The sequence below is a fragment of the Manis javanica genome, chromosome 8 (assembly GCF_040802235.1).
Source record: "Manis javanica isolate MJ-LG chromosome 8, MJ_LKY, whole genome shotgun sequence".
NCBI classification, from domain to species: Eukaryota; Metazoa; Chordata; class Mammalia; order Pholidota; family Manidae; genus Manis; species Manis javanica.
In genome coordinates this window covers 93,270,420-93,294,007 of record NC_133163.1, presented here as the reverse complement: position 1 = coordinate 93,294,007, position 23,588 = coordinate 93,270,420, and the positions used below count along the sequence as shown (strand labels likewise).

Genomic DNA, 23,588 nt, shown 5'->3' with positions numbered 1-23,588 from the left:
ACCTAGCCAAAATTTTTATTGAATGGATGAGTAAATGAATGAGGAGACAGCTAAAGTAGAGTGGAGTGGAGGTAAGAGTACAGGAAGTTAAGAGATAATGAGGCTAAAAAATTCAAAATTGAATAGGAAGGATTTTCTAAAAATTAATGTTATTGAGGTATAATTTATATGCAATAAAATACATCCTCTTTAAGTGTCTGGTTGATGAGTTTTGACAAGTGTATAAACCTGTGTAACTACTACCAAATCAGGATACAGAACATTTCCATTACTCCCCAAAATTACCTTGTGCCCAAATGAGGGGATTTTAGTTTTTCTGTGGGTTTTTTTAGCCTATTATTGTTATGTTTGTGCAATAACCATTATGAAAACAAGGAAAAAAATTATCTGTAATTTTATTTGTGAAGGGGATCTTTAAAAGATAGCATTTGTCTTTTGATGGTTGACTTTAAAATACTGAGATAGAGAGGAAGGAGTGAGAAGATATATACTATTTTCAATGGAGGTGGTAGTCCTTAGAAATTTGAATCTATGTCATTTTAGGCCAGAGCACAGCTTTCTGTAGTAAGGATACACTTAATAATGAGAAAACTAGGATAAAAACCAAGGTCTTTTAAACCTAACTGAAGTGTTTTGTCACCAGATCATAGCAGGTCTTGGTGCCTGTCATTTTTTCATCATCTCCTAACCTTCATCTGAGGGTTACCTCAGACCTCCCTTGCCATCATTTTACACATTTCTCTAAAGCTGTTAATCATACACTGCACTCTGTGAAACAGTTTTCTTTAAGCTTTTAATCCATTGCCTCAGATGGCTTAAGACAAAATATTAAGACCTCTTCAGTTGATTTACTATGAACTTGGTTGTGTTCTTCTAAGATACTGTGAGTTAATGTGCCTCCTGCTGATATAAAAAGAAATCAAAACACAATGAACAAAACAGCAGTAGACTCATGAGAATTGATTAGTGGTTACCATGGATTAGGGGATAGGGTGGGTGGGTGGAGAGGGTGAGGGGAATAAAGGGGCACAAAAATCCTCAATCATAATATAAGTTGGTCACGGCCATGGTAGTACAGTATGGAGAATATAGCCAGTGATTCTGCTAATGTCTTCCTATGTTGACAGATAGTAATTATACTAGTGGGGGTGAGTATTTAATAATATGGGTAATTATCGAACAAATGTGTTGTATATTTGAAACCAAAATAAGATTGTATATCAATGATAAATCAATTAAAAAAAACCACAACACCCCGTCACCTTTGTGCAAATTGAAGTGGAGTTTAGTTCCCACTGGGCATTCCCCTATTGCAATAGTATATTTGTGATTAAAATCTGTCCTAACCACTTTAAAAACAAAAAACAAAAAAACAGGTCTCCTCTTGAAGAAACAATAGTTATTTGATGAGTATGGTTTTTTAAAGCATTTGGTACAACTTTTTTTTTTTTAATGTTAAGTTACACCCTGTAATAAGCTAAGTGCTTATGAAAAGTACTGTACTAAATAAGTGTGCTGAGAGACTCCAGAAGAGTTACTGTGCTTCCCTAAGTGCCTGCTTGCTATCTGGGAATGACATAGTCCCTGTCCAGAATGGAGTCTACTGTTAATCACTTGAATATGATCTTCCATCTAATAGCTTACTTATTGCCATTCTTCAGAACAAAGTCTATTTGACTTGTTTGGAGGAGTGGGGCTATAACCACTTAATGACTCTTTATGGACTACCTTTTAAAATGCCTTTGAAATTTTGGTATTCATAGGTAAGCTAGAAATGACTTTAGCCACAAGGGGAAAATCTATTAATTGGTCTATTTTTCTTTTATACACACTCTGCCTTGTAATTTAATAAAGGTTATTAGTTGGTTTGCAAATATATGTTCAATGTAGCAGAGAGAGAACATTAGATGTGTACCCCATAATATAGGGAAGCAGGTTTCATTCATCCAAAGACTTCAAGGAGAGCTTAGAAAATTGGAGCATGAACCTATGGTCAAAGAGGAAAAAGGAAGAGAATGGCTTAGAGGAGACAGGATACTTTCAGAAACTAAATTCTGACAGCATGTTTATATGTTTTCCCAACAGGACAGAAAGGAGAGGGGCCTTGTTTGCCACATGAGTCTGTATTTGACCTGGCTTTTTTTCAATGCCAATGAGGACATAGTAGATTTATTTTCATACTCATAAACAGCACAGGACCTTGCAGGGATAACATATATTATAGGATACCCATACGTAATCTTCTTAGGCTGAGTATTGCATCAGGCTCCCAAAGTAAATTTGAATTGTGATGAAAGTAAAGCCTTATACCTAGTACTAGGTATTTGTGTATAGAACTAGGTCTCTTATATGTGATTGATCTAAGGGCTTTAGTTGTCTGCATTCTCACTAAGTTGTAATGTGATGTGGCAGCCAACAAAATAGTATTTTCTTTTAAAGCATTTTGGTGCCCTGTGCATGTTCCGTGAAAGAGTGATCAACATGCAGAATGGTCTGGACACCATGTCATTAAGGATGGCCAAATTTTGTTTTAGGGATTGACAGATTTCTTTGGTTTCTGCATTCCAGTTTAGCCCCAGAATAACGAGACTGATGAGAGACATGAGAGTTATCTTCATTTATTTAAAAGGCTTTTGGATGAAAGATCAGAGTAAATTATATTGGACAATTTCAGGCAGTGTAGAATAAAATTTACAGCAAGGTAGATTTTGGTTTAATTATGAGCTATAAGAATGAAAGTTGGCAGAGCGGAAGTGTTCAGATAGGCTTAGGGTGTTAATTATGAGATGTAGATAGGATTTCTCTATGGTTTAAGCAATTGAACTAGGGTTTTTGTTTTTTGCTTTTTTCTAAACTTTAAGGATCTGTCAAATAGCAGTACGAGAACTTTGTATAACCAAGAGATTTCTTGGTGCCTAGAGATGATAGTATTTTCTATGAAAAACACTAGAGTCTCCAGATCTTATTACCACTTTAAAACAGAAGTAGAAGAATTACAGGGCCTCTGAAGGCTCTGTAGATATCTAGCAGTTGTCTAAGGAAGGGTAAGTTGTGGTTTGCATGAAAGGAACCTACTATACTTAGACTAAGTTCCTTTTGCAGCATGATGTTCCCAAACAGGCATCCAAGTCCTGGGTCAGAGTTGCAAATTTATCTTTAGTCTCCATGGGGATGAGGAAAATGTTTGGAATGTTTGGAAATTTAAATGTGAGAACTTTTTTTTTCAGAACAGTCAATTAAGAAAGTCTTCCCTTAACTCCAGATGTTAAAAAAAAAGTGTTTTTTTTTCTTCTGGACATTGAAATTAAAAATTCTTAATTTTATTTTTGTCTCAAATGGGGTAAAATACTAAAAACAACGAACCAAAGAAAATCAAACCTACTCCAGTCACCAGTAATTCCTGAACATGTCACCTAGTAAAATATATTTGGTGTAGCTTTTCTTATGTGGCAAAAAGAGACAGAAATCTTAGTTGAAAAATGTTTTCATAATTGTGGCAATCATTTAGAAAAAAATCTTTGTGAACAAGCAGAATCATACTTTATCTCCTATAAAAAAAATTCTAGTTTTAGAAGGCTTAATGTCAGTGTTCGCTTTGTTCTCTCTAGGAAGAAGTCCATAACATTCAGCAATCAATGAGAACTTTTGTTGTGTACATGTTGCAGGCCTGTGGAGAGGCAGGGATTTGGCAGGCAAAGTTCCTCCCCTCAGGGAATTTACAATCTGGTTGAAGAGGCTAGGGGTACATGTTGAAAGGAAACTAATGTTATCTGGCAGAAGTAGAGGTACTGAATGAGTATTCCTTTCAGTAAGTGATGTATTAGAGTTACAGAGGAGAGAAATTTTCTTAAGCTAAACAGTGAAATATTCATGGAAGTTGACCTTGAGCTAAGTGGACTTTGAGGAATAACTAGGGAGGGGTGGGGATGGAAGGATAGAGAGCTATTGGTAAAATAACTGGAGAGGGCTTTTAAGGCATCAACACCAACATTCTGCCCAAATCAACTAAGAGTATAAAGATAACATTTAAAAATACTAGTTCTTCACACTAAGACATATAATGACAGATCCAATTTAAGAATATTTCATAGTATCCAAGAACATTAGGCATTTGTCAGCTAAGAGACTTTATTTGGAGGGAAACATTAAAAAGAAGACAAAGCTTTATTTTTTGGTTTGTTTTACTATTAAGGTGAAATTGACCAGGTCTTAAGAGTAAATTTAAAAGAGCTGTGTATTTCTGTTTGGTTAAATAAAATGAGCACTGAACACTTAGATTTAGGATTACCTGTTCCATTGCCAGTCGGTTGGTTGATCTTGTAAGCCAATTTACTTCTTCATGTGATTCTCATCTGTGAAATGAGAGACTTGAACCAGAAGATTCCTTATTTTAGTGACTCTCACGTTTCTCACATTCTTGAAAATATTCGTAAAAAACTTGAAAATAATTAGTTCTATGCCTTACATAATTAGGTAGGACAGAAGAATTTTTTGTTTGGTGTATAGGACTGAATATACAGATTTTTTTTTCAATTAGTGCTGTTTGAAGGAAACCTTAGGTATTATCATAGGACATTAGGTATCTGTTTGCTAGTTATAGTTGTTTAAATATTTGTGGAGGAAACAAGTTATTGATATTGATCTGTGAGTATCCTAGAAAAGTTGGAGTCCGAATGCTGTGAGGTATAGGGTTTTTTTAAAACCTTGGTTTTCATGAGTTGACACTTTTGAAGAACACTGAGAATTATTTTGTACAATGTTTCCTCCCTTTGGGTTTGATGTTTTCTCATGATGAGAATGAGGTTATGCATTTTTGGCAAAAATAACACAAAGATAGTACCATAGCCATCTCAGTGCATCATATTAAGGGATTCTTGATACCAGTATTCTTATTACTGTTATTATTTATCTTAATCATTTGGTTAAGTTGTTATTTGCAACTTTTCTGTACTTTAAAGTTGCTATCTTTCTCTTTGTATTTAATAAATATCTTCAGGGATATACTTTGAGACTATTTGGCATCATTTTGAATGGGTATATTATATCTTAAGGAATTTTTTAGAGTTTTCCCCCTTAATTACAAAAGTACTGATTCTTGTCTAACAAAATCAAACAAGATAACATTGTTTAAAGTAAAATGTGAAAATCCCTAGACTCTCCCCCCAGTTCCTTCTCTCCCTGTAACTACTGTTGATAGTTTGATGTTTCTACTTCTAGATCCTTGTGCTATGTTTAGGAAAGCATATATATAGAGGTACGTATGTTGAATTAGAAAACATTTTTATGTAGACATTTTTAAAGTCTATATAATTTAGTTTTCTTTTTTACAAAAATGAAATTATATTATTTAAAAATTGGTTTTTCCACTCTGCAGTATTTTATGGCATCCTGACTGAATAGAATGGCGTAGAGGTACTTTTAATTGATGGATATTTTAGGTGGACTTCATTTTTTCATAGTTACAAGTGACATAGTGAACACCCTCATATATGTATATCTTTGCACAGTTGGGCCAGTATGGTTAAATGTAGGTTCCACAATTTCTTAAGCTATTTCCCTATTGTGGGGAAACTTTCAGAGTTTTAGTTTTTTTGCTGTTATGAATAAATTTGTACATGCAATGTGTAGATAGCAAAGCTTTAAAAAGATTTTAAATAGATTATATATATTTAGTGTGTGTGCATGTATATATATATTTTGTGTGCACGTATATATATATTTATAAATTGAAGAGTATACAGTGAAAAGAACATCCTTTCATGGCCTCTTCCCATTGTTAATTTATTCCTTTCAGAGATTTTCTATTCAAATGCAAGCATATACAGATACATCTCTTCTTTGTTCTCTTCTTTATAAATGATGGTACATACATTGTTTTGTACCTTTTTAAAAAAATTTAATTAACTTGAAGTGTGTTCCATGTCAGTATATAATAGATCTGTGCCTTCCCTCTTTTTAATGGCTGCATTGAATTTATGTACCATAATTTATTCAGCTCTTTTGTGGGACATACAGGTTGTTTTCAGTCTTTTACTATTATAAATAATGCTGCAAATGAAACACTTGGATATATTTCTTTTTACATATTTATCTGAGTAAGTAGTTCCTAGGAGTGGGAATTTCTGGGTCAAAGAATCTATAAATGAAAACTTTTAGCTATCTCAGAATTGCCTGTCAGAGAGAATGGCATAATTTGATACCTATAATAATACCTAATTGGCATAGTATATTTTATTTAAAGTTTTATTGAGTTGAACTTATTTATAGATGGTGTATTGAGCTTTGGGAGAGGAAACTCAGAAAGCCTTATGCATAATCAAACAACTGTATCTTTCCTTAATTACCTGTTATGTAACCTTATGTAAATACTTTTTTTTTTTTAAAGAAAAGTTACCATTTAATGAAAAGTAAAAGTAAATTCACTCCTTATTTCATACCCATTTCAAAAACATATTCAGGATGTACTATAGACATAATTTTTTTTTTGGTATCATTAATCCACAATTACATGAAGAACATTATGTTTACTAGGCTCCCCTCTTCACCAAGTCCCCCCCACATTCCCCTTCACAGTCACTGTTCATCTGCGTAGTAAGATGCTGTAAAATCACTACTTGTCTTCTCTGTGTTGCGCAGCTCTCCCCGTACCCCCCACACACTATACATGCTAATTGTAATACCCCCTTTCTTTTTCCCCATCCTTATCCCTCCCTTCCCTCCCATCCTCCCTAGTCCCTTTCCCTTTGGTAACTATTAGTCCATTCTTGGGTTCTGTGATTCTGCTGCTGTTTTGTTCCTTCAGTTTTCCTTTGTTCTTATACTCCACATATGAGTGAAATCATTTGGTACTTGTCTCTCTCTGCCTGGCTTATTTCACTGAGAAGAATACCCTCTAGCTCCATCCATCTTGTTGCAAATGGTAGGGTTTGTGTTCTTCTTATGGCTGAATAATATTCCATTATGTATATGTATCACATCTTCTTTATCCATTCATCTACTGATGGACATTTAGGCTGCTTCCATATCTTGGCTATTGTAAATAGTGCAGCGATAAACATAGGGGTGCATCTGTCTTTTTCAAACTGGAGTGCTGCATTCTTAGGGTAAATTCCTAGAAGTGGAATTCCTGGGTCAAATGGTATTTCTATTTTGAGCATTCTGAGGAACCTCCATAATGCTTTCCACAATGGTTGAACAAATTTACATTCCCACCAACAGTGTAGGAGGGTTCCCCTTTCTCCACAACCTCGCCAACATTTCTTGTTGTTTATCTTTTTGATGATGGCGATCCTTACTGGTGTGAGGTGATATCTCATTGTGGTTTTAATTTGCATTTCTCTGATGATTAGCGATATGGAACATCTTTTCATGTGCCTTTTGGCCATCTGGATTTCTTCTTTAGAGAACTGTGTATTCAGCTCCTCAGCCCATTTTTTAATTGGATTATTTGCTTTTTGTTTGTTGAGGTGTGTGAGCTCTTTATATATTTTGGATGTCAATCTTTTGTCGGATCTGTCATTTATGAATATATTCTCCCATACTGTAGGATACCTTTTTGTTGTATTGATGGTGTCCTTTGCTGTACAGAAGCTTTTCAGCTTGATATAGTCCCACTTGTTCATTTTTGCTTTTGTTTCCCTTGCCCGGGGAGATATGTTCATGAAGAAGTCGCTCATGTTTATGTCCATGAGATTTTTGCCTATGTTTTTTTCTAAGAGTTTTATGGTTTCATGACTTACATTCAGGTCTTTGATCCATTTGGAGTTTACTTTTGTGTATGGGGTTAGACAGTGATCCAGTTTCATTCTCTTACATGTAGCTGTCCAGTTTTGCCATCACCATCTGTTGAAGAGACTGTCATTTCCCCATTGTATGTCCATGGCTCCTTTATTGTATATTAATTGGCCATATATGTTTGGGTTAATGTTTGGGGTCTCTATTCTGTTCCACTGGTCCCCTTTAATTTCTCTTAAGAGTGACTTGTAGTTTTCAGAGTATAAGTCTTTCACTTCTTTGGTTAGGTTTATTCCTAGGTATTTTATTCTTTTTGATGCAATGGTGAATGGAATTGTTTTCCTGATTTCTCTTTCTATTGATTCATTGTTAGTGTATAGGAAAGCTACAGATTTCTGTGTGTTAATTTTGTATCCTGCAACTTTGCTGTATTCTGATATCAGTTCTAGTAGTTTTGGAGTGGAGTCTTTAGGGTTTTTTATGTACAATATCATGTCATCTGCAAATAGTGACAGTTTGACTTCTACTTTACCAATCTGGATTCCTTGTATTTCTTTGTTTTGTCTGATTGCCGTGGCTAGGACTACCAGTACCACATTGAATAACAGTGGGGAGAGTGGGCATCCCTGTCTTGTTTCCGATCTCAGAGGAAAAGGTTTCAGCCTCTCACTGTTCAGTATGATGTTAGCTGTGGGTTTATCATGTATGGCCTTTATTATGTTGAGGTACTTGCCTTCTATGCCCATTTTGTTGAGAGTTTTTATCATGAATGGATGTTGAATTTTGTCAAATGCTTTTTCAGCATCTATGGAGATGATCATGTGGTTTTGTCCTTCTTTTTGTTGATGTGGCGGATGATTTTGATGGATTTTCGAATGTTGCACCATCCTTGCATCCCTGGGATGAATCCCACTTGGTCATGGTGTACGATCCTCTTGATGTATTTTTGAATTCGGTTTTCTAATATTTTGTTGAGTATTTTTGCATCTACGTTCATCAGGGATATTGGTCTGTAGTTTTCTTTTTTGGTGGGGTCTTTGCCTGGTTTTGGTGTTAGGGTGATGTTGGCTTCATAGAATGAGTTTGGGAGTATTCCCTCCTCTTCAATTTTTTGGAAAACTTTAAGGAGAATGGTTGTTATGTCTTCTCTGTATGTCTGATAAAATTCTGAGATCAATCCTTCTGGCCCGGGGGTTTTGTTCTTGGGTAGTTTTTTGATTACCGCTTCAATTTCGTTACTGGTAATTGGTCTGTTTAGATTTTCTGTTTCTTTCTGAGTCAGTCTTGGAAGGTGGTATTTTTCTAGGAAGTTGTCCATTTCTCCTACGTTTTCCAGCTTGTTAGCATATAGGTTTTCATAGTATTCTCTAATAATTCTTTGTATTTCTGTGGGGTCTGTCGTGATTTTTCCTTTCTCGTTTCTGATTCTGTTGATGTGTGTTGACTCTCTTTTTCTCTTAATAAGTCTGGCTAGAGGCTTATCTATTTTGTTTATTTTCTCGAACAACCAACTCTTGGTTTCATTGGTTATTTCTTCTCTGATCTTTATTATGCCCCTCCGTCTGCTGACCTTAGGCCTCATTTGTTCTTTTTCCAGTTTCGATAATTGTGACATTAGACTATTCATTTGGAATTGTTCTTCCTTCTTTAAATATGCCTGGATTGCTGTATACTTTCCTCATAAGGCTGCTTTTGGGGCTTTGTGTTGTTGTTGTCATTTGTTTCCATATATTGCTGGATCTCCATTTTAATTTGGTCATTGATCCATTGATTATTTAGGAGCATGTTGTTAAGCCTCCATGTGTTTGTGAGCCTTTTTGCTTTCTTTGTACAATTTATTTCTAGTTTTATGCCTTTGTGATCTGAAAAGTTGGTTGGTAGGATTTCAATCTTTTGGAATTTACTGATGCTCTTTTTGTGGCCAATATGTGGTCTATTCTGGAGAATGTTCCTTGTGCACTTGAGAAGAATGTATATCCTGTTGCTTTTGGATGTAGAGTTCTGTAGATGTCTATTAGGTCCATCTGTTCTAGTGTGTTGTTCAGTGCCTCTGTGTCCTTACTTATTTTCTGTCTGGTGGATCTGTCCTTTGGAGTGAGTGGTGTGTTAAAGTCTCCCAAAATGAATGCATTGCATTCTATTTCCTCCTTTAATTCTGTCAGTATTTGTTTCACATATATTGGTGCTCCTGTATTGGGTGCATATATGTTTATAATGGTTCTGTCCTCTTGTTGGACTGAGCCCTTTATCATTATGTAATGTCCTTCTTTATCTCTTGTTACTTTCTTTATTTTGAGGTCTAATTTGTCTGATACTAGTATTGCAACACCTTCTTTTTTCTCTTTGTTGTTTGCATGAAATATCCTTCTCCATCCCTTGACTTTTAATCTGTGCATGTCTTTGGGTTTGAGGTGAGTCTCTTGTAAACAGCATATAGATGGGTCTTGCTTTTTTATCCATTCTATTACTCTGTGTCTTTTGATTGGTGCATTCAGTCCATTTACATTTAGGGTGATTATTGAAAGATATGTACTTATTGCCATTGCAGGCTTTAGATTTGTGGTTACCAAAGGTTCAAGGTTAGCTTGTTTACTACCTTACTGTCTGACCTCACTCACTTATTGAGTTGTTATAAACACAGTCTGATGATTATTTCTTTCCCTTCTTTTTCCTCCTCCTCCATTCTTCATATGTTGGGTGTTTTGTTCTGTGCTCTTTTTAGGAGTGCTCCCATCTAGAGCAGTCCCTGTAACATACCCTGTAGAGGTGGTTTGTGGGAGGCAAATTCCCTCAACTTTTGCTTGTCTGGGAATTGTTTAGTCCCCCCTTCATATTTAAATGATAATTGTGCTGGATACAGTGTTCTTGGTTCAAGGCCCTTCTGTTTCATTGCATTAAATATATCATGCCATTCTCTTCTGCCTGTACAGTTTCTGTTGAGAAGTCTGATGATAGCCTGATGGGTTTTCCTTTGTAGGTGACCTTTTTCCTCTCTCTGGCTGCCTTTAATACTGTGTCCTTGTCCTTGATGTTTACCATTTTAAGTATTACGTGTCTTGGTGTTGTCCTCTTTGGATCCCGTCTCTCGGAAGTTCTGTGTGCCTCTGTAGTCTGAGCAACTATTTCCTCCCCCAGTTTGGGGAAGTTCTCAGCAATTATTTCTTCAAAGACACTTTCTGTCCTTTTTTCTCTCTCTTCTTCTTCTAGTACCCCTATAATGTGGATATTGTTCCTTTTGGATTGGTCACACAGTTCTGTTAATATTGTTTCATTCCTGGAGGTCCTTTTATCTCTCTCTGGGTCAGCTTCTATGTGTTCATGTTCTCTGGTTTCTATTCCATCAGTGACCTCTTGCATCTTATCCATTCTGCTTATAAATCCTTCCAGAGTTTGTTTCACTTCTGTAATCTCCCTCCGGATGTCTGTAATCTCACTCCAGACTTCATCCCTTAGCTCTTGCATATTTCTCCGTAGCTCTGTCAGCATGTTTATGATTTTTATTTTGAATTCTTTTTCAGGGAGGCTGGTTAGGTCTGCCTCTGCAGATCCTTTCTCAGGTGTTGTTTGAAGTATCTTGGACTGGACCAAATTTTTTTGCCGTTTCATGGTGATAGCAGTGGCTGTAGGCAGGTTGCAGGTGTCTCAGCTGGTAGAAGAAAGTCCTTTCCTGCCTGCTGGATGCCTTGCCCTTCTCTGCTGCCTGTGATGGTTACCCGCACTCCTGGAGCAGCCACCGGGTTAGTCCCCTAAGCTGCTGTGGGCGGGGTGTCCGTTAGAGCAGTGCAGAGCCCTGTGGGGAGTGGCAGGCATGCCAGGTGTGCTCCTCTCTGGTAGCGGCAAATCCACCAGGCAGCTCTGTGCCAGCAGCAGCCTTTGGGTCTGGCCCAGGTGGCTGTGCCTTGGGCTGGCATTATGGTTGGCTGCTGGGAGCATGCCTGCTCCCTCTGGCTCCGCTGCAGGTGCGCACGGACCTCTACCGGGCTCCTCTGGCTCCCCTGGTGCTGGTGCGCACGAGCCGAGCCCGGGCTGTTCGGTTGCACTGCTGCGGGCTCGCACAAGCCTCTCCTGGTCTCCTCTGGTGCCGTTGGCACACGGATCTGTTCTTGGTCCCTTCTGGCGCCACTGTCCCTGGCACGCGCTGCCACTCTCCCGCTACTGGGCTGGTGTGTCAGGGTCCGCGCCAGTTGGAGGAACGACTGGCAGGCTGCTTAGTGCCGTGAGGGGCTTCAGCTGCACTGCCTTCCCGGGGTTTAGGGCGCCTAAGTTTCCCCGAGATTCCCAGCTGCTGGCTATGTGTGCCACGACAACTCCGTCCAGCTGTGGGTTCCTTGTCTCTTTAAGACTTGCAGAAAGCACTCGCTTTTCTTTTGTCTCAGGGGCGCTGGTTGTGGGGACCTGCCCACAGGTTTTGCTTTTCTGTTTCTCTAATATCCAGCACCCCATTCACCTTGTGTCTGCATTCCGGGTGCGAATTTCTAGAGCTGGTTGTTTAGCAGTCCTGGGCTTTCACTCCCTCACCATTCCGACTCCTTTCTTCCTGCTGGGTTTTGGGGTGGGGGAGCGTTCAGGTCCCACCTGGCCGCGGCTTGTATCTTACCCCTTTCATGTGATGCTGAGTTCTCGTGGATGTAGGTGTATCCTGGCTGTTGTACTGCATCCACTGGTGTCTCTTTTAGGAATAGTTGTATTTATTGTATTTTCATAAATATATATGTTTTTGGTAGGAGATTCCCACTGTCCTACTCATGCCGCCATCTTGGCTCCGCCTCTCTGTAAATTCTTAATTTTAATTATATGCTAGTTTATAGAACTCCTTGAACAAGATTTAAGAGTTTATCATAGCTAAATAAAATTCAAGTTTCTTTCCTTTGCCCCGAAAAATTGTTTTTAACACTTCTAGGGAACACTTGCTAATTTACTCTAACATAGATATGTTCACCTTGTCAAAAGTCTTTATGATTTTATAAACATTATCTAGCCTTTGTTTTTACAGACTGAGAGTTCTAATTTTCTGTCCCTATTACTTTTTCTGGGTTTCTTCATTCTCTTGATAATTTTTCATCTAAATAACACTTCTCAGTGGCCTGAACAGTCAGTCTCACAGCTTGGGACAAGTGTTCTGTGTCAAAAGGGCCCATGGCCTTAGCTATATAGATAGTCTGTGGGTGGGTGCCCCATGCCCTGTTGGCAGATTAGATTAGTGCATGATGAATATGCTTCTTTGCTGCCTCCTATTTCTGTGTAATTTCCTAGAAGGTGTAACTAGATAGATTCAAGAAGCTAAATATGTCCATTTTAACATATCACCATCTCAAAATTCATCTTCATTATTTGGTTGTACAAAAAATTTGAAATATGCATACTGAGTAGGAGAATTAGGTATCAGTTACTCCTGTTCATTTTGAAGAGAAGTTTTTAATTTTAATTAAGTCCATTTTATGCACTTTTTTCACACTTAATGCTTTTTGTACCCTGTCCGAGAAATCTTGGCCTGCTCCAAAGATATCAAGAGTTTTCCCCTATGTTTTCATCAAGAAGTTTTATAATTTTAGCTTTTATGTTTAGGTCTGTAATCCATTTCAAACTAATTTTTATGTATGATGTGAAAGTTTCGAAAGTTCATTTTTTTCATAAGGATATCTATTTGCTTCCATACCATTGAAAAGATTAGCTTTTCTTCTTTGAATTGTGTTGATTCCTTTTAAAAAATCAATTGACTATATATATGTGTGTGGATTCATTTTTGGACTCTCTTATGTTCCATTGATATGTCTTTTTTCATGCTAATACCACACTGTCTCAATTAGTATTTACAGTAAGTCCTGAAATCAAATAGTGTAAGTCCTTTGCATTTCTATATTTATTTTAGAATCAGCTTGTTAATTCTACAAAAAAGCTTGCTGGCATTGTGTGGAATCTGTAGATAAGTTTGGGAGGTATAGACATCATAGCAGTATTGAACCTTGCAATCAATGATCATAATATAGCTCTTCATTTCCTTGAATGTTTTAGACATTTCTCTCGACAACATTTTGTAGTTTTCAATGTAGAGGTCTTACACATCTTTTATTAAATTAGGATCCATATAGTTTATGTCTTTTTATTGAAGCATAATTGACATATAATTTTGTTTTTTGATACTACTGGAATACTGTTTTTAAAATTTCCCTTTTCTAATTGTTGCTAGTATATAGAAATACAGTTGATCTTTATATATTGATACTGTATCTAGTAATGTAAGCTTGCTCAATTCACTTACAAATTCTAATGTGTGTGTTTTTTAATTGATTCCTTAGGATTTTCTTGAGGATAATCATATTGTTTCTAAATAGAGACAGTTCTACTTCTTTCCAGTCATCATGCCTTTTATTTTTTCTTCTTATTACACATTTTACACAGCTAAGACCTTCAGTCCAGTACAATATTGAATAAGAAAGGATAGATATCTTGGTCTTGTTCTTGATCTTTGGGAGAAGGTATTCAGTGTATTATTGTAAATATTCTCTCTCAATCTGTGTGTCTCTCTTTTGTCTTTTAAACTATGTCCTTTTTTACTCACAAAATTTACATAAAGTAAATAATTTTTAATTGTATAGTTCTGTGAGTTTTGACATTTGCCAACAGTTGTGTAGCCATCACTGTAATACAGATATAGAACAGTTCCATTGCTTCTACTTTGTAGTCAGTATCTGGGAGCCACTGTACTGTCCTCCATCTTTCTAGTACTCTTACCTTTTCTAGAATGTCATGTAAATGGAAACATATAGTACATAGCCTTTTAAATTTTGTAAAAAATTTTTTGGATATAAATATGTACAAATGTAAAATGAGGCATAAATGCCAGTTTTTATGTAACTATAAAACAAACATGAAACTAACCTGAAGGTCAAACTAATTTCAAATGAACAATATTAATTTAAGTAGATGGATGTTAACTGCAACTAAATTTATCAATATCACGTTAATAGTAGAGAGTCATGCCCTCAACCCTCTTCTGTTTTACCTGGCCTCTATTCATTTAAGCCTGCTATTTCTGAGTAGCATTTAAAATATTGGGCTGGTTAGATTGATTGGGGGAATCAGGCCTCATATCCAAGCCCAAGTTGCCCATGAGTAATCCCTGAATGTCTTTTTTAATGGCATTTCTTGATACTTAGAAAGTTGTCTCATTTGATTGAAGATAACAATGGAATGGTGATGATACTGAAATCTGCATATAGACTCTATTAACCCATCTGTTATGGGAATCAGGAATTTGGTACAGAGATGGGCTCTGCTCAATTCACATAGAAGCTGTCAACATAGTCCCACAACAGCTAAGAGGCAGTACATACCCTTTTGAGTTTGCCTTCTTCCACAATAAAGCATTTTGGTGTTTCATGTATTGATAATTAACATCTTATATTGCTGCGTAGTGTTCCATGGTTTGGATGTTCCACAGTTTGCTTATAATTCACGAGCAGAAGGACAATTGGGCCATTTGCAGTTTTTGGCAAATATGAATAATGCTGTTGTAATTGGTATTCATGTGCAAGTTTTTGTAGGAATGTAAATTTTCATTCCTTAGGTAGATAGATTTATAGGGGTTTGATTGCTGGGTCATATAGTAAGTATATATTTAACTATGAAGAAACTATCGAACTCTTTTTTAAAGTGACTGTACCAATTTCAGTTCCTACCAGCACTTTCGTTTTCCAGTTTTGTGCATCCTCTGTTATTTGTTATTGTCAGTTTTTTATTTTACTTTTATACGTATGTGCTAATAGGTGTGTAGAGGTATTTCAGTGTCAGTTTAATTTTGCATTTCCTTAATGACTAATGTTGTTGAGCATGTTTTCATTTGCACATTAGCAGGACAAATCAGCATCTTTAACAGTTTCTTTTGAAGAGCAGAAGGGTTTACTTGATGAGATCCAGTTTATCCACATTTTTTTCTTTTACAGTTAGTTTAGTGCTTTTTATGTTCTAAAAACTGTTTGGCACTCATTCATTTTGATCTCTTTTTCTTAAATGCTATGGTTCCTTAAAACAATTAAACCAAGAGTATGGGGAATGCTTGTTTCCACAGCCTCTGACTGATAATAGAAACATTTTCACGCACCAGGAGTTGGCTATTCCAGAAGGGAAGGGTAATTCTCATCCACTATAGCCACTCTTCTTTTCTCCATATCTATGGTATGTGGGCAACCACTTATTTTCAATGCTTTTTCTTTTTAATTACCCACTTTCTTTTTGTATTAGTGAAGGATAATATAAAAATATATTAAAAATCACTTTCTCTGAAATTACAGAATTGTGCTATTACTTGTGGCCCTAGATATTTAAAAAGGAACTTCTAACAAAGTCTAATTTTCATTTTCTTTACTTTCAGTGGTGGGATCAGCAAGTTGATTTTGATACTACTTTCTTGCACCACTTGGCACAGTTGGTACCAGATATTTATTTTGCTGAAATGGACCCAGACTTGGAAAAGCAGGAGGAGAGTATACAAATGTCAATATTCACGCCACTGGAATGGTACTTATTTGGAGAAGATCCAGATATTTGCTTAGAGAAATTGAAGCACAGTGGAGCATTTCAGCTCTGTGGGAAGGTTTTCAAAAGTGGAGAGACAACATATTCTTGTAGGTAAGAATGAGAAATTTACAGGATTGGTTTAATTATAGTCTTGGTGTTTTGTATTTATTTCGTGATGCACTTTTTTGGGTTTCTGACTGTTTATGACATATTTAATCCTATTAACTTCCTTTTATTATACACTTACACATCTGTTTTTGCTTGTACAGCTTGTTTTTTAGTATATGGCTTGTATTTCAACAGCTCTCTTACTTTCCTGTTCTCCAAAACTATGTAAGTGATAGATTTTTGCCTTGTTTATTGCATAGTCCACACACACTTATCTTAAACCCTTGCACTGCAGCCAAGTGTGTCTCTGAATTGTGAACACTTCCCCAGCAGTCAGGGCAGGATCTTATAATCAAACTCAGCATTTCTGTAAGAAATCCACAAATAGTCAAAGCAAGTGATTTAAATAATATCTGTAGTCTCATGTCATTTAAGGTCATTTTTGCCACCAAATGAGATTTGGTGTCAAATGATACAGACCATTAGGGGCAGTTAGAATTTAGTTGGATAGAAGAGGCCGATGGTGGGGAGATTAGAACAGTTTTAGGATTCTTGCCTTTTGTGAGAACATTCGCCTTAAACATCATGGTAACACAGTGAGCTCGTTTACTCCTTACTTCTGCCTGAAATTCTCAACTTTTAGATTTTAGCAGCACTTTAGTTTTTTTTTCCATTACTAGATATATTTTAGGTAGGATTGTAAATTTTTAGACTTTATAAGTAATGGAGAATTGTTTTTGGTTTCACTTTAATTCTAGGTTTGATTAGTTTATGTATAGCTAATAGTTGTTTAGAACATGCTATCTTTATCCTATTCTTTAATCAGGAAAAATGCCAGCTTTTGTATTTTGTGTACTATTTTGCTATTTAGCTTATAGTAAGGTTCATTTATCTTGATATATGTATATTTTAGCTGAAACCCAGTCAGTTTCAGTTAAAGCATAGTGGACATTTGCAGACCTCATTTCTCCAAAAGTGTTATGGAGACGTTTTTAATTGTCACAATTGGAAGAATGGCACTGACATCTGGTGGGGAGAGGCCAGGGTTGCTGCTTTAATATCCTCTATCCCCAAGAAATGATTATGTGGTTCACAATGTCAGTACTGCCGAGGCTGAGAAATCCTAGTCTAAATAGGTCAGTACATCACATATATTTCAGAAAATATTAGTAGGCAATCTTTAGTTCCTATTACCTTTTAAAAAATCATTTTTAAAACTTTCTAAATCCATCTTTTTCTTTTAAATAAAATATTTTAAAAATTAATTTTGCATTTTGAGCTAATGTTTTCTTTATCCAAGCCTCATTTACCAGTGAATAATGAGTGTTTGTAAAATGTATTTATAAATGTATTAGGGTAACATGATGGCAGATAATGAACAAAAGCAGATCATTTTTTCACAAAACTAATTTGTATTGCAGCTTAACAGTTTGAAACCAGGTGTAAGCTCAAAGTAATGAGGGTGGTTTAAGAAACAAAACCAAACATCCAAACTTACATATTCAAATATGGCTAAATGAGGCTAAAATTATTTAGAATTCAGTTTTTGAGGTATTTTCATATTCAGTTTTTGCACCATACCATACAGGAAGCTTATTCACATTATATTATAGTCATACCGTAAGAGTCATCTACATTTTGGAATCTAATTTTCAATCTTTTTCAGGGACTGTGCAATTGATCCAACATGTGTACTCTGTATGGACTGCTTCCAGAATAGTGTTCATAAAAACCATCGTTACAAGGTATGAAAATAGATCACAAAAATCTCTAGGTTACCAGGAGTCTGATGGCCATCTAATCCAAATTCCTGACCAATACTTCAGATTCTTCTATAACAGCTCTGATATGTGAGCCTTTAGTTCTGGTTAAATATCCTGTGATAGAATATCTACTACCTTAAGAGATAGCCCTTAAATTTTTTTGTGAGATGTATCATTTTTATATAAAAGATTATATAAAGGATATGAACATGTTAAAAAAATAACTATAAAGTGAATACCTGTGTAACCACTACTTAGGTCAAGAAATTAGACATTGATAGCCTCAGAGTCCTCCCATTTGTTCCCTCTAGATCATAGTCCCTCTTTCTTTGCAATAATCTCTTTCCTGAGTTTTGTGATAATGTTTCCTTGATTTCCCTGTCAGTTTATCACCTGAATCACACTGAATACTTTTACTTGATTTCGAACTTTATATAGGTGGAATCATACTGTATCTTTTTCTTGTTCTTGAGTACCTTCTTTCACTCAGCGTTATGTAAATAGCTGTATTTTCCACTGACCCTATAGTGTTCAACAATCCATGTCTTTATTCATTGTACTATATATGGATATGTAAATTATTTCCAATTTGGGACTATTATAAACAATTCTGCTGTGAACATTCTTATTTGTGTATTTTTTTTTTTTTTTTTTTAGAGGGCATCTCATATTTATTGATCAAATGGTTGTTAACAACAATAAAATTCAGTATACGGGGGTCAACGCTCAATGTACAATCATTAATCCATCTGAAGCCTAATTCTCGTCAGTCTCCAATCTTCTGAAGCATAACGAACAAGTTCTTACATGGTGAACGAATTCTTACATAGTGAATAAATTCTTACATGGTGAACAGTACAAGGGCAGTCATCACAGAAACTTTCGGTTTTGATCATGCAATATGACCTATAAACAATCAGGTCAAATAAGAATATTCGTTTGATTTTTGTACTTGATTTATATGTTGATCCCACATTTCTCCTATTATTATTATTATTTTTATTTTTAATAAAATGCTGAAGTGGTAGGTAGATGCAAGATAAAGGTAGAAAACATAGTTTAGTGCTGTAAGAAGGCAAATGTAGATGATCAGATGATCAGGTGTGTGCCTATGGACTAAGTATTAATCCAGGCTAGACAAGGGCAGCAAGACATCCACGGATGCAGAAGATTTCTCTCAAAGCAGGGGGGGTGAGGTTCTGAGCCTCACCTCTGTTGATCCCCAAATTCTCACCTGATGGCCCCTCTGCGACTGTGCCTGTCTTAGGTTGTTCCTCCCTTGAGGAATCTTACCCGTCTCTGGCTAACCAGTCATCTTCCGGGGCCATACAGGGAAATGTAAAGTTGGTAAGTGAGAGAGAAGCCATATTGTTTGCAAAGGTTAGCTTTTTACTTCTTTGCAGATATATGCCCTGTGGCTTCTATGCCCAGCACTTGTCTCGAGGTATCTTTACCACCTGGAGGAATTATGATACTCGGTAAATTCGATATGAGGCACGAAATCTATTTAAGGGTTGTAATTAGGAAGGAAGAAGAAAAGCTATAGATGTAGCATATGAAGGAAACTTGGGAGGATTGATTATTTCTTTGACATATCTTCTTGTAGAGTACCTTAAGTATGTATAGGTTTTAAACTACTAACTAATTTGTACACACATATTAACATAATAGGAATACGGTGACATAAACAAAGCAAATCTATAATTACCATCCATGTCCAGTGAAGCCAAGAAAACCATTTAGGCACCCTAGGCATTTGTGAAAATTTGTCTATGATATGATGGATATTGTCCAACTGTACTTGAACAGTCTGAGAGAAATCAGACAAATTAAAGCAGCCCATTTGTGGGATCTGTTCACATCCCATATGTTCTTCTAACCATAGATAGTCTATAGTCATGAGATTTTGGAGTGCTACAACTTGCACCCCTCCCAACTCCTGGTTGAGTTCCAACAGTACAGATCCGGTCAAATTCGTTGTCTCACTGTATGCACATGCCAGCCTAGACATCTCCCTCCTCATTCCAATGGCAAGTCCAGGAAACGGTGGGGTGGACGCAGCCACGACCGCAGCATCGCCCGGATCCCTGTGGAGGCTTTTTGATGATCATCCCCCGGCATGAGTCCTCCAGAGAGTGCTGATGCCGGAAGCTCCTCCTCATATCGTATCTTAGTTCATTTTCTGGGTATCCAAGCTAGGCCTTGATCTTCTGCATGGAAACAAACAGACCCTTTGCCCACACTTTGACATGCCCTCTATACCACTGTGCAGAACTCATTGGAGGTCAGCACACAGTAACTGCTTTTTTTTTTTTTTTTAATTAAGAGAAAGGAATATTATCAGAAAAGAGTACCTCCATAGCTGATCATCTGACACCCTTTAAGTGATCAACGTTAAGGATATTTAAAGCATGCGTTGATCTTTGATTTACCAATAGTTTTATCCTGTTAAGGAGTAATCCCCCTTTTCTTTATTTCTTTCTTTCTTTTTTTTTTTTTTTAATTTTTAATCTACACTTACATGAAGAATACTATGTTTACTATGCTCTCCCCTATATCAGGTCCCCCCTAACAACCACATTACGGTTACTGTCCATCAGCTTAGCAAAATGTTGTAGAGTCACTACTTGTCCTCTCTGTGTTGTGCAGCCCACCCTCCCCTTTCTCCCTCCCCCCCATGCATGCTAATCTTAATACCCCCCTTCTTCTTCCCCCCCCCTTATCCCTCCCTGCCCACCCATCCTCCCCAGTTCCTTTCCCTTTGGTACCTCTTAGTCCATTTTTGGGTTCTGTAATTCCACTGCTGTTTTGTTCCTTCAGTTTTTCCTTTGTTCCTATACTCCTCAGATGAGTGAAATCATTTGGTATTTCTCTTTCTCCGCTTGGCTTATTTCGCTGAGCATAATACTCTCCAGCTCCATCCATGTTGCTGCAAATGGTTGGATTTTTCCACTTCTTATGGCTGAGTAGTATTCCATTGTGTATATGTACCACATCTTCTTTATCCATTCATCTACCGATGGACATTTAGGTTGCTTCCAATTCATGGCTATTGTAAATAGTGCTGCGATAAACATAGGAGTGCATCTGTCTTTCTCAAACTTGATTGCTGCGTTCCTAGGGTAAATTCCTAGGAGTGGAATTCCTGGGTCAAATGGTAGGTCTGTTTTGAGCATTTTGATGCACCTCCATACTGCTTTCCACAATGGTTGAACTAATTTACATTCCCACCAGCAGTGTAGGAGGGTTCCCCTTTCTCCACAGCCTCGCCAGCATTTGTTGTTGTTTGTCTTTTGGATGGCAGCTATCCTTACTGGTGTGAGGTGATACCTCATTGTAGTTTTAATTTGCATTTCTCTGATAATTAGCGATGTGGAGCATCTTTTCATGTGTCTCTTGGCCATCTGTATTTCTTTTTTGGAGAACTGTCTGTTCAGTTCCTCTGCCCATTTTTTAATTGGGTTATTTGTTTTTTGTTTGTTGAGGCGTGTGAGCTCTTTATATATTCTGGACGTCAAGCCTTTATCGGATCTGTCATTTTCAAATATATTCTCCCATACTGTAGGGTTCCTTTTTGTTCTATTGATGGTGTCTTTCGCTGTACAGAAGCTTTTCAGCTTAATGTAGTCCCACTTGCTCATTTTTGCTGTTGTTTTCCTTGCCCGGGGAGATATGTTCAAGAAGAGGTCACTCATGTTTATGTCTAAAAGGTTTTTGCCTATGTTTTTTTCCAAGAGTTTAATGGTTTCATGACTTACATTCAGGTCTTTGATCCATTTTGAGTTTACCTTTGTATATGGGGTTAGACAATGGTCCAGTTTCATTCTCCTACGTGTAGCTGTCCAGTTTTGCCAGCACCATCTGTTGAAGAGACTGTCATTTTGCCATTGTATGTCCATGGCTCCTTTATCAAATATTAATTGACCATATATGTTTGGGTTAATTTCTGGGGTCTCTAATCTGTTCCACTGGTCTGTGGCTCTGTTCTTGTGCCAGTACCAAATTGTCTTGATTACTATGGCTTTGTAGTAGAGCTTGAAGTTGGGGAGTGAGATCCCCCCTACTTTATTCTTCTTTTTCAGGATTGCTTTGGCTATTCGGGGTCTTTGGTGTTTCCATATGAGTTTTTGAATTATTTGTTCCAATTCATTGAAGAATGTTGCTGGTAATTTGAGAGGGATTGCATCAAATCTGTATATTGCTTTGGGCAGGATGGCCATTTTGACGATATTAATTCTTCCTAGCCATGAGCATGGGATGAGTTTCCATTTATTAGTGTCCCCTTTAATTTCTCTTAAGAGTGACTTGTAGTTTTCAGAGTATAAGTCTTTCACTTCTTTGGTTAGGTTTATTCCTAGGTATTTTATTCTTTTTGATGCAATGGTGAATGGAATTGTTTTCCTGATTTCTCTTTCTATTGATTCATTGTTAGTGTATAGGAAAGCTACAGATTTCTGTGTGTTAATTTTGTATCCTGCAACTTTGCTGTATTCCGATATCAGTTCTCGTAGTTTTGGAGTGGAGTCTTTAGGGTTTTTTATGTACAGTATCATATCATCTGCAAATAGTGACAGTTTAACTTCTTCTTTACCAATCTGGATTCCTTGTATTTCTTTGTTTTGTCTGATTGCCGTGGCTAGGATCTCCAGTATTATGTTAAATAACAGTGGGGAGAGTGGGCATCCCTGTCTGGTTCCCGATCTCAGTGGAAATGCTTTCAGCTTCTCGCTGTTCAGTATAATGCTGGCTGTGGGTTTATCATATATGGCCTTTATTATGTTGAGGTACTTGCCCTCTATTCCTATTTTGCTGAGAGTTTTTATCATGAATGGATGTTGAATTTTGTCAAATGCTTTTTCAGCATCTATGGAGATGATCATGTGGTTTTTGTCTTTCTTTTTGTTGATGTGGTGGATGATGTTGATGGATTTTCGAATGTTGTACCATCCTTGCATCCCTGGGATGAACCCCACTTGGTCATGGTGTATGATCCTTTTGATATACTGTTGAATTCTGTTTGCTAATATTTTATTGAGTATTTTTGCATCTACATTCATCAGGGATATTGGTCTGTAATTTTCTTTTTTGGTGGGCTCTTTGCCTGGTTTTGGTATTAGGGTGATGTTGGCCTCATAGAATGAGTTTGGGAGTATTCCCTCTTCTTCTATTTTGTGGAACACTTTAAGGAGAATGGGTATTATGTCTTCTCTGTGTGTCTGATAAAATTCTGAGGTAAATCCGTCCGGCCCCGGGGTTTTGTTCTTGGGTAGTTTTTTGATTACTGTTTCAATTTCTTTGCTTGTAATTGGTTTGTTTAACTTTTGTGTTTCTTCCTTGGTCAGTCTTGGGAGGTTGTATTTTTCTAGGAAGTTGTCTATTTCTTCTAGGTTTTCCAGCCTGTTGGCATATAGGTTTTCATAGTAGTCTTTAATAATTCTTTGTATTTCTGTGGAGTCTGTCGTGATT

The 23,588-nt window shown here is 36.8% G+C and overlaps 1 protein-coding gene across 1 annotated transcript in view; it reads left to right on the top strand.

Moving 5' to 3' along the window:
- The window catches only part of UBR1 (ubiquitin protein ligase E3 component n-recognin 1), a 204,117-nt gene that overhangs the window by 4,850 nt on the left and 175,679 nt on the right, over positions 1-23,588 (top strand). The window contains exons 2-3 of the mRNA XM_037018909.2: positions 16,106-16,362; positions 18,026-18,104. Of these exons, the coding sequence (XP_036874804.2) occupies positions 16,106-16,362; positions 18,026-18,104 (336 nt within the window). The remainder of the gene's footprint in view (positions 1-16,105; positions 16,363-18,025; positions 18,105-23,588) is intronic.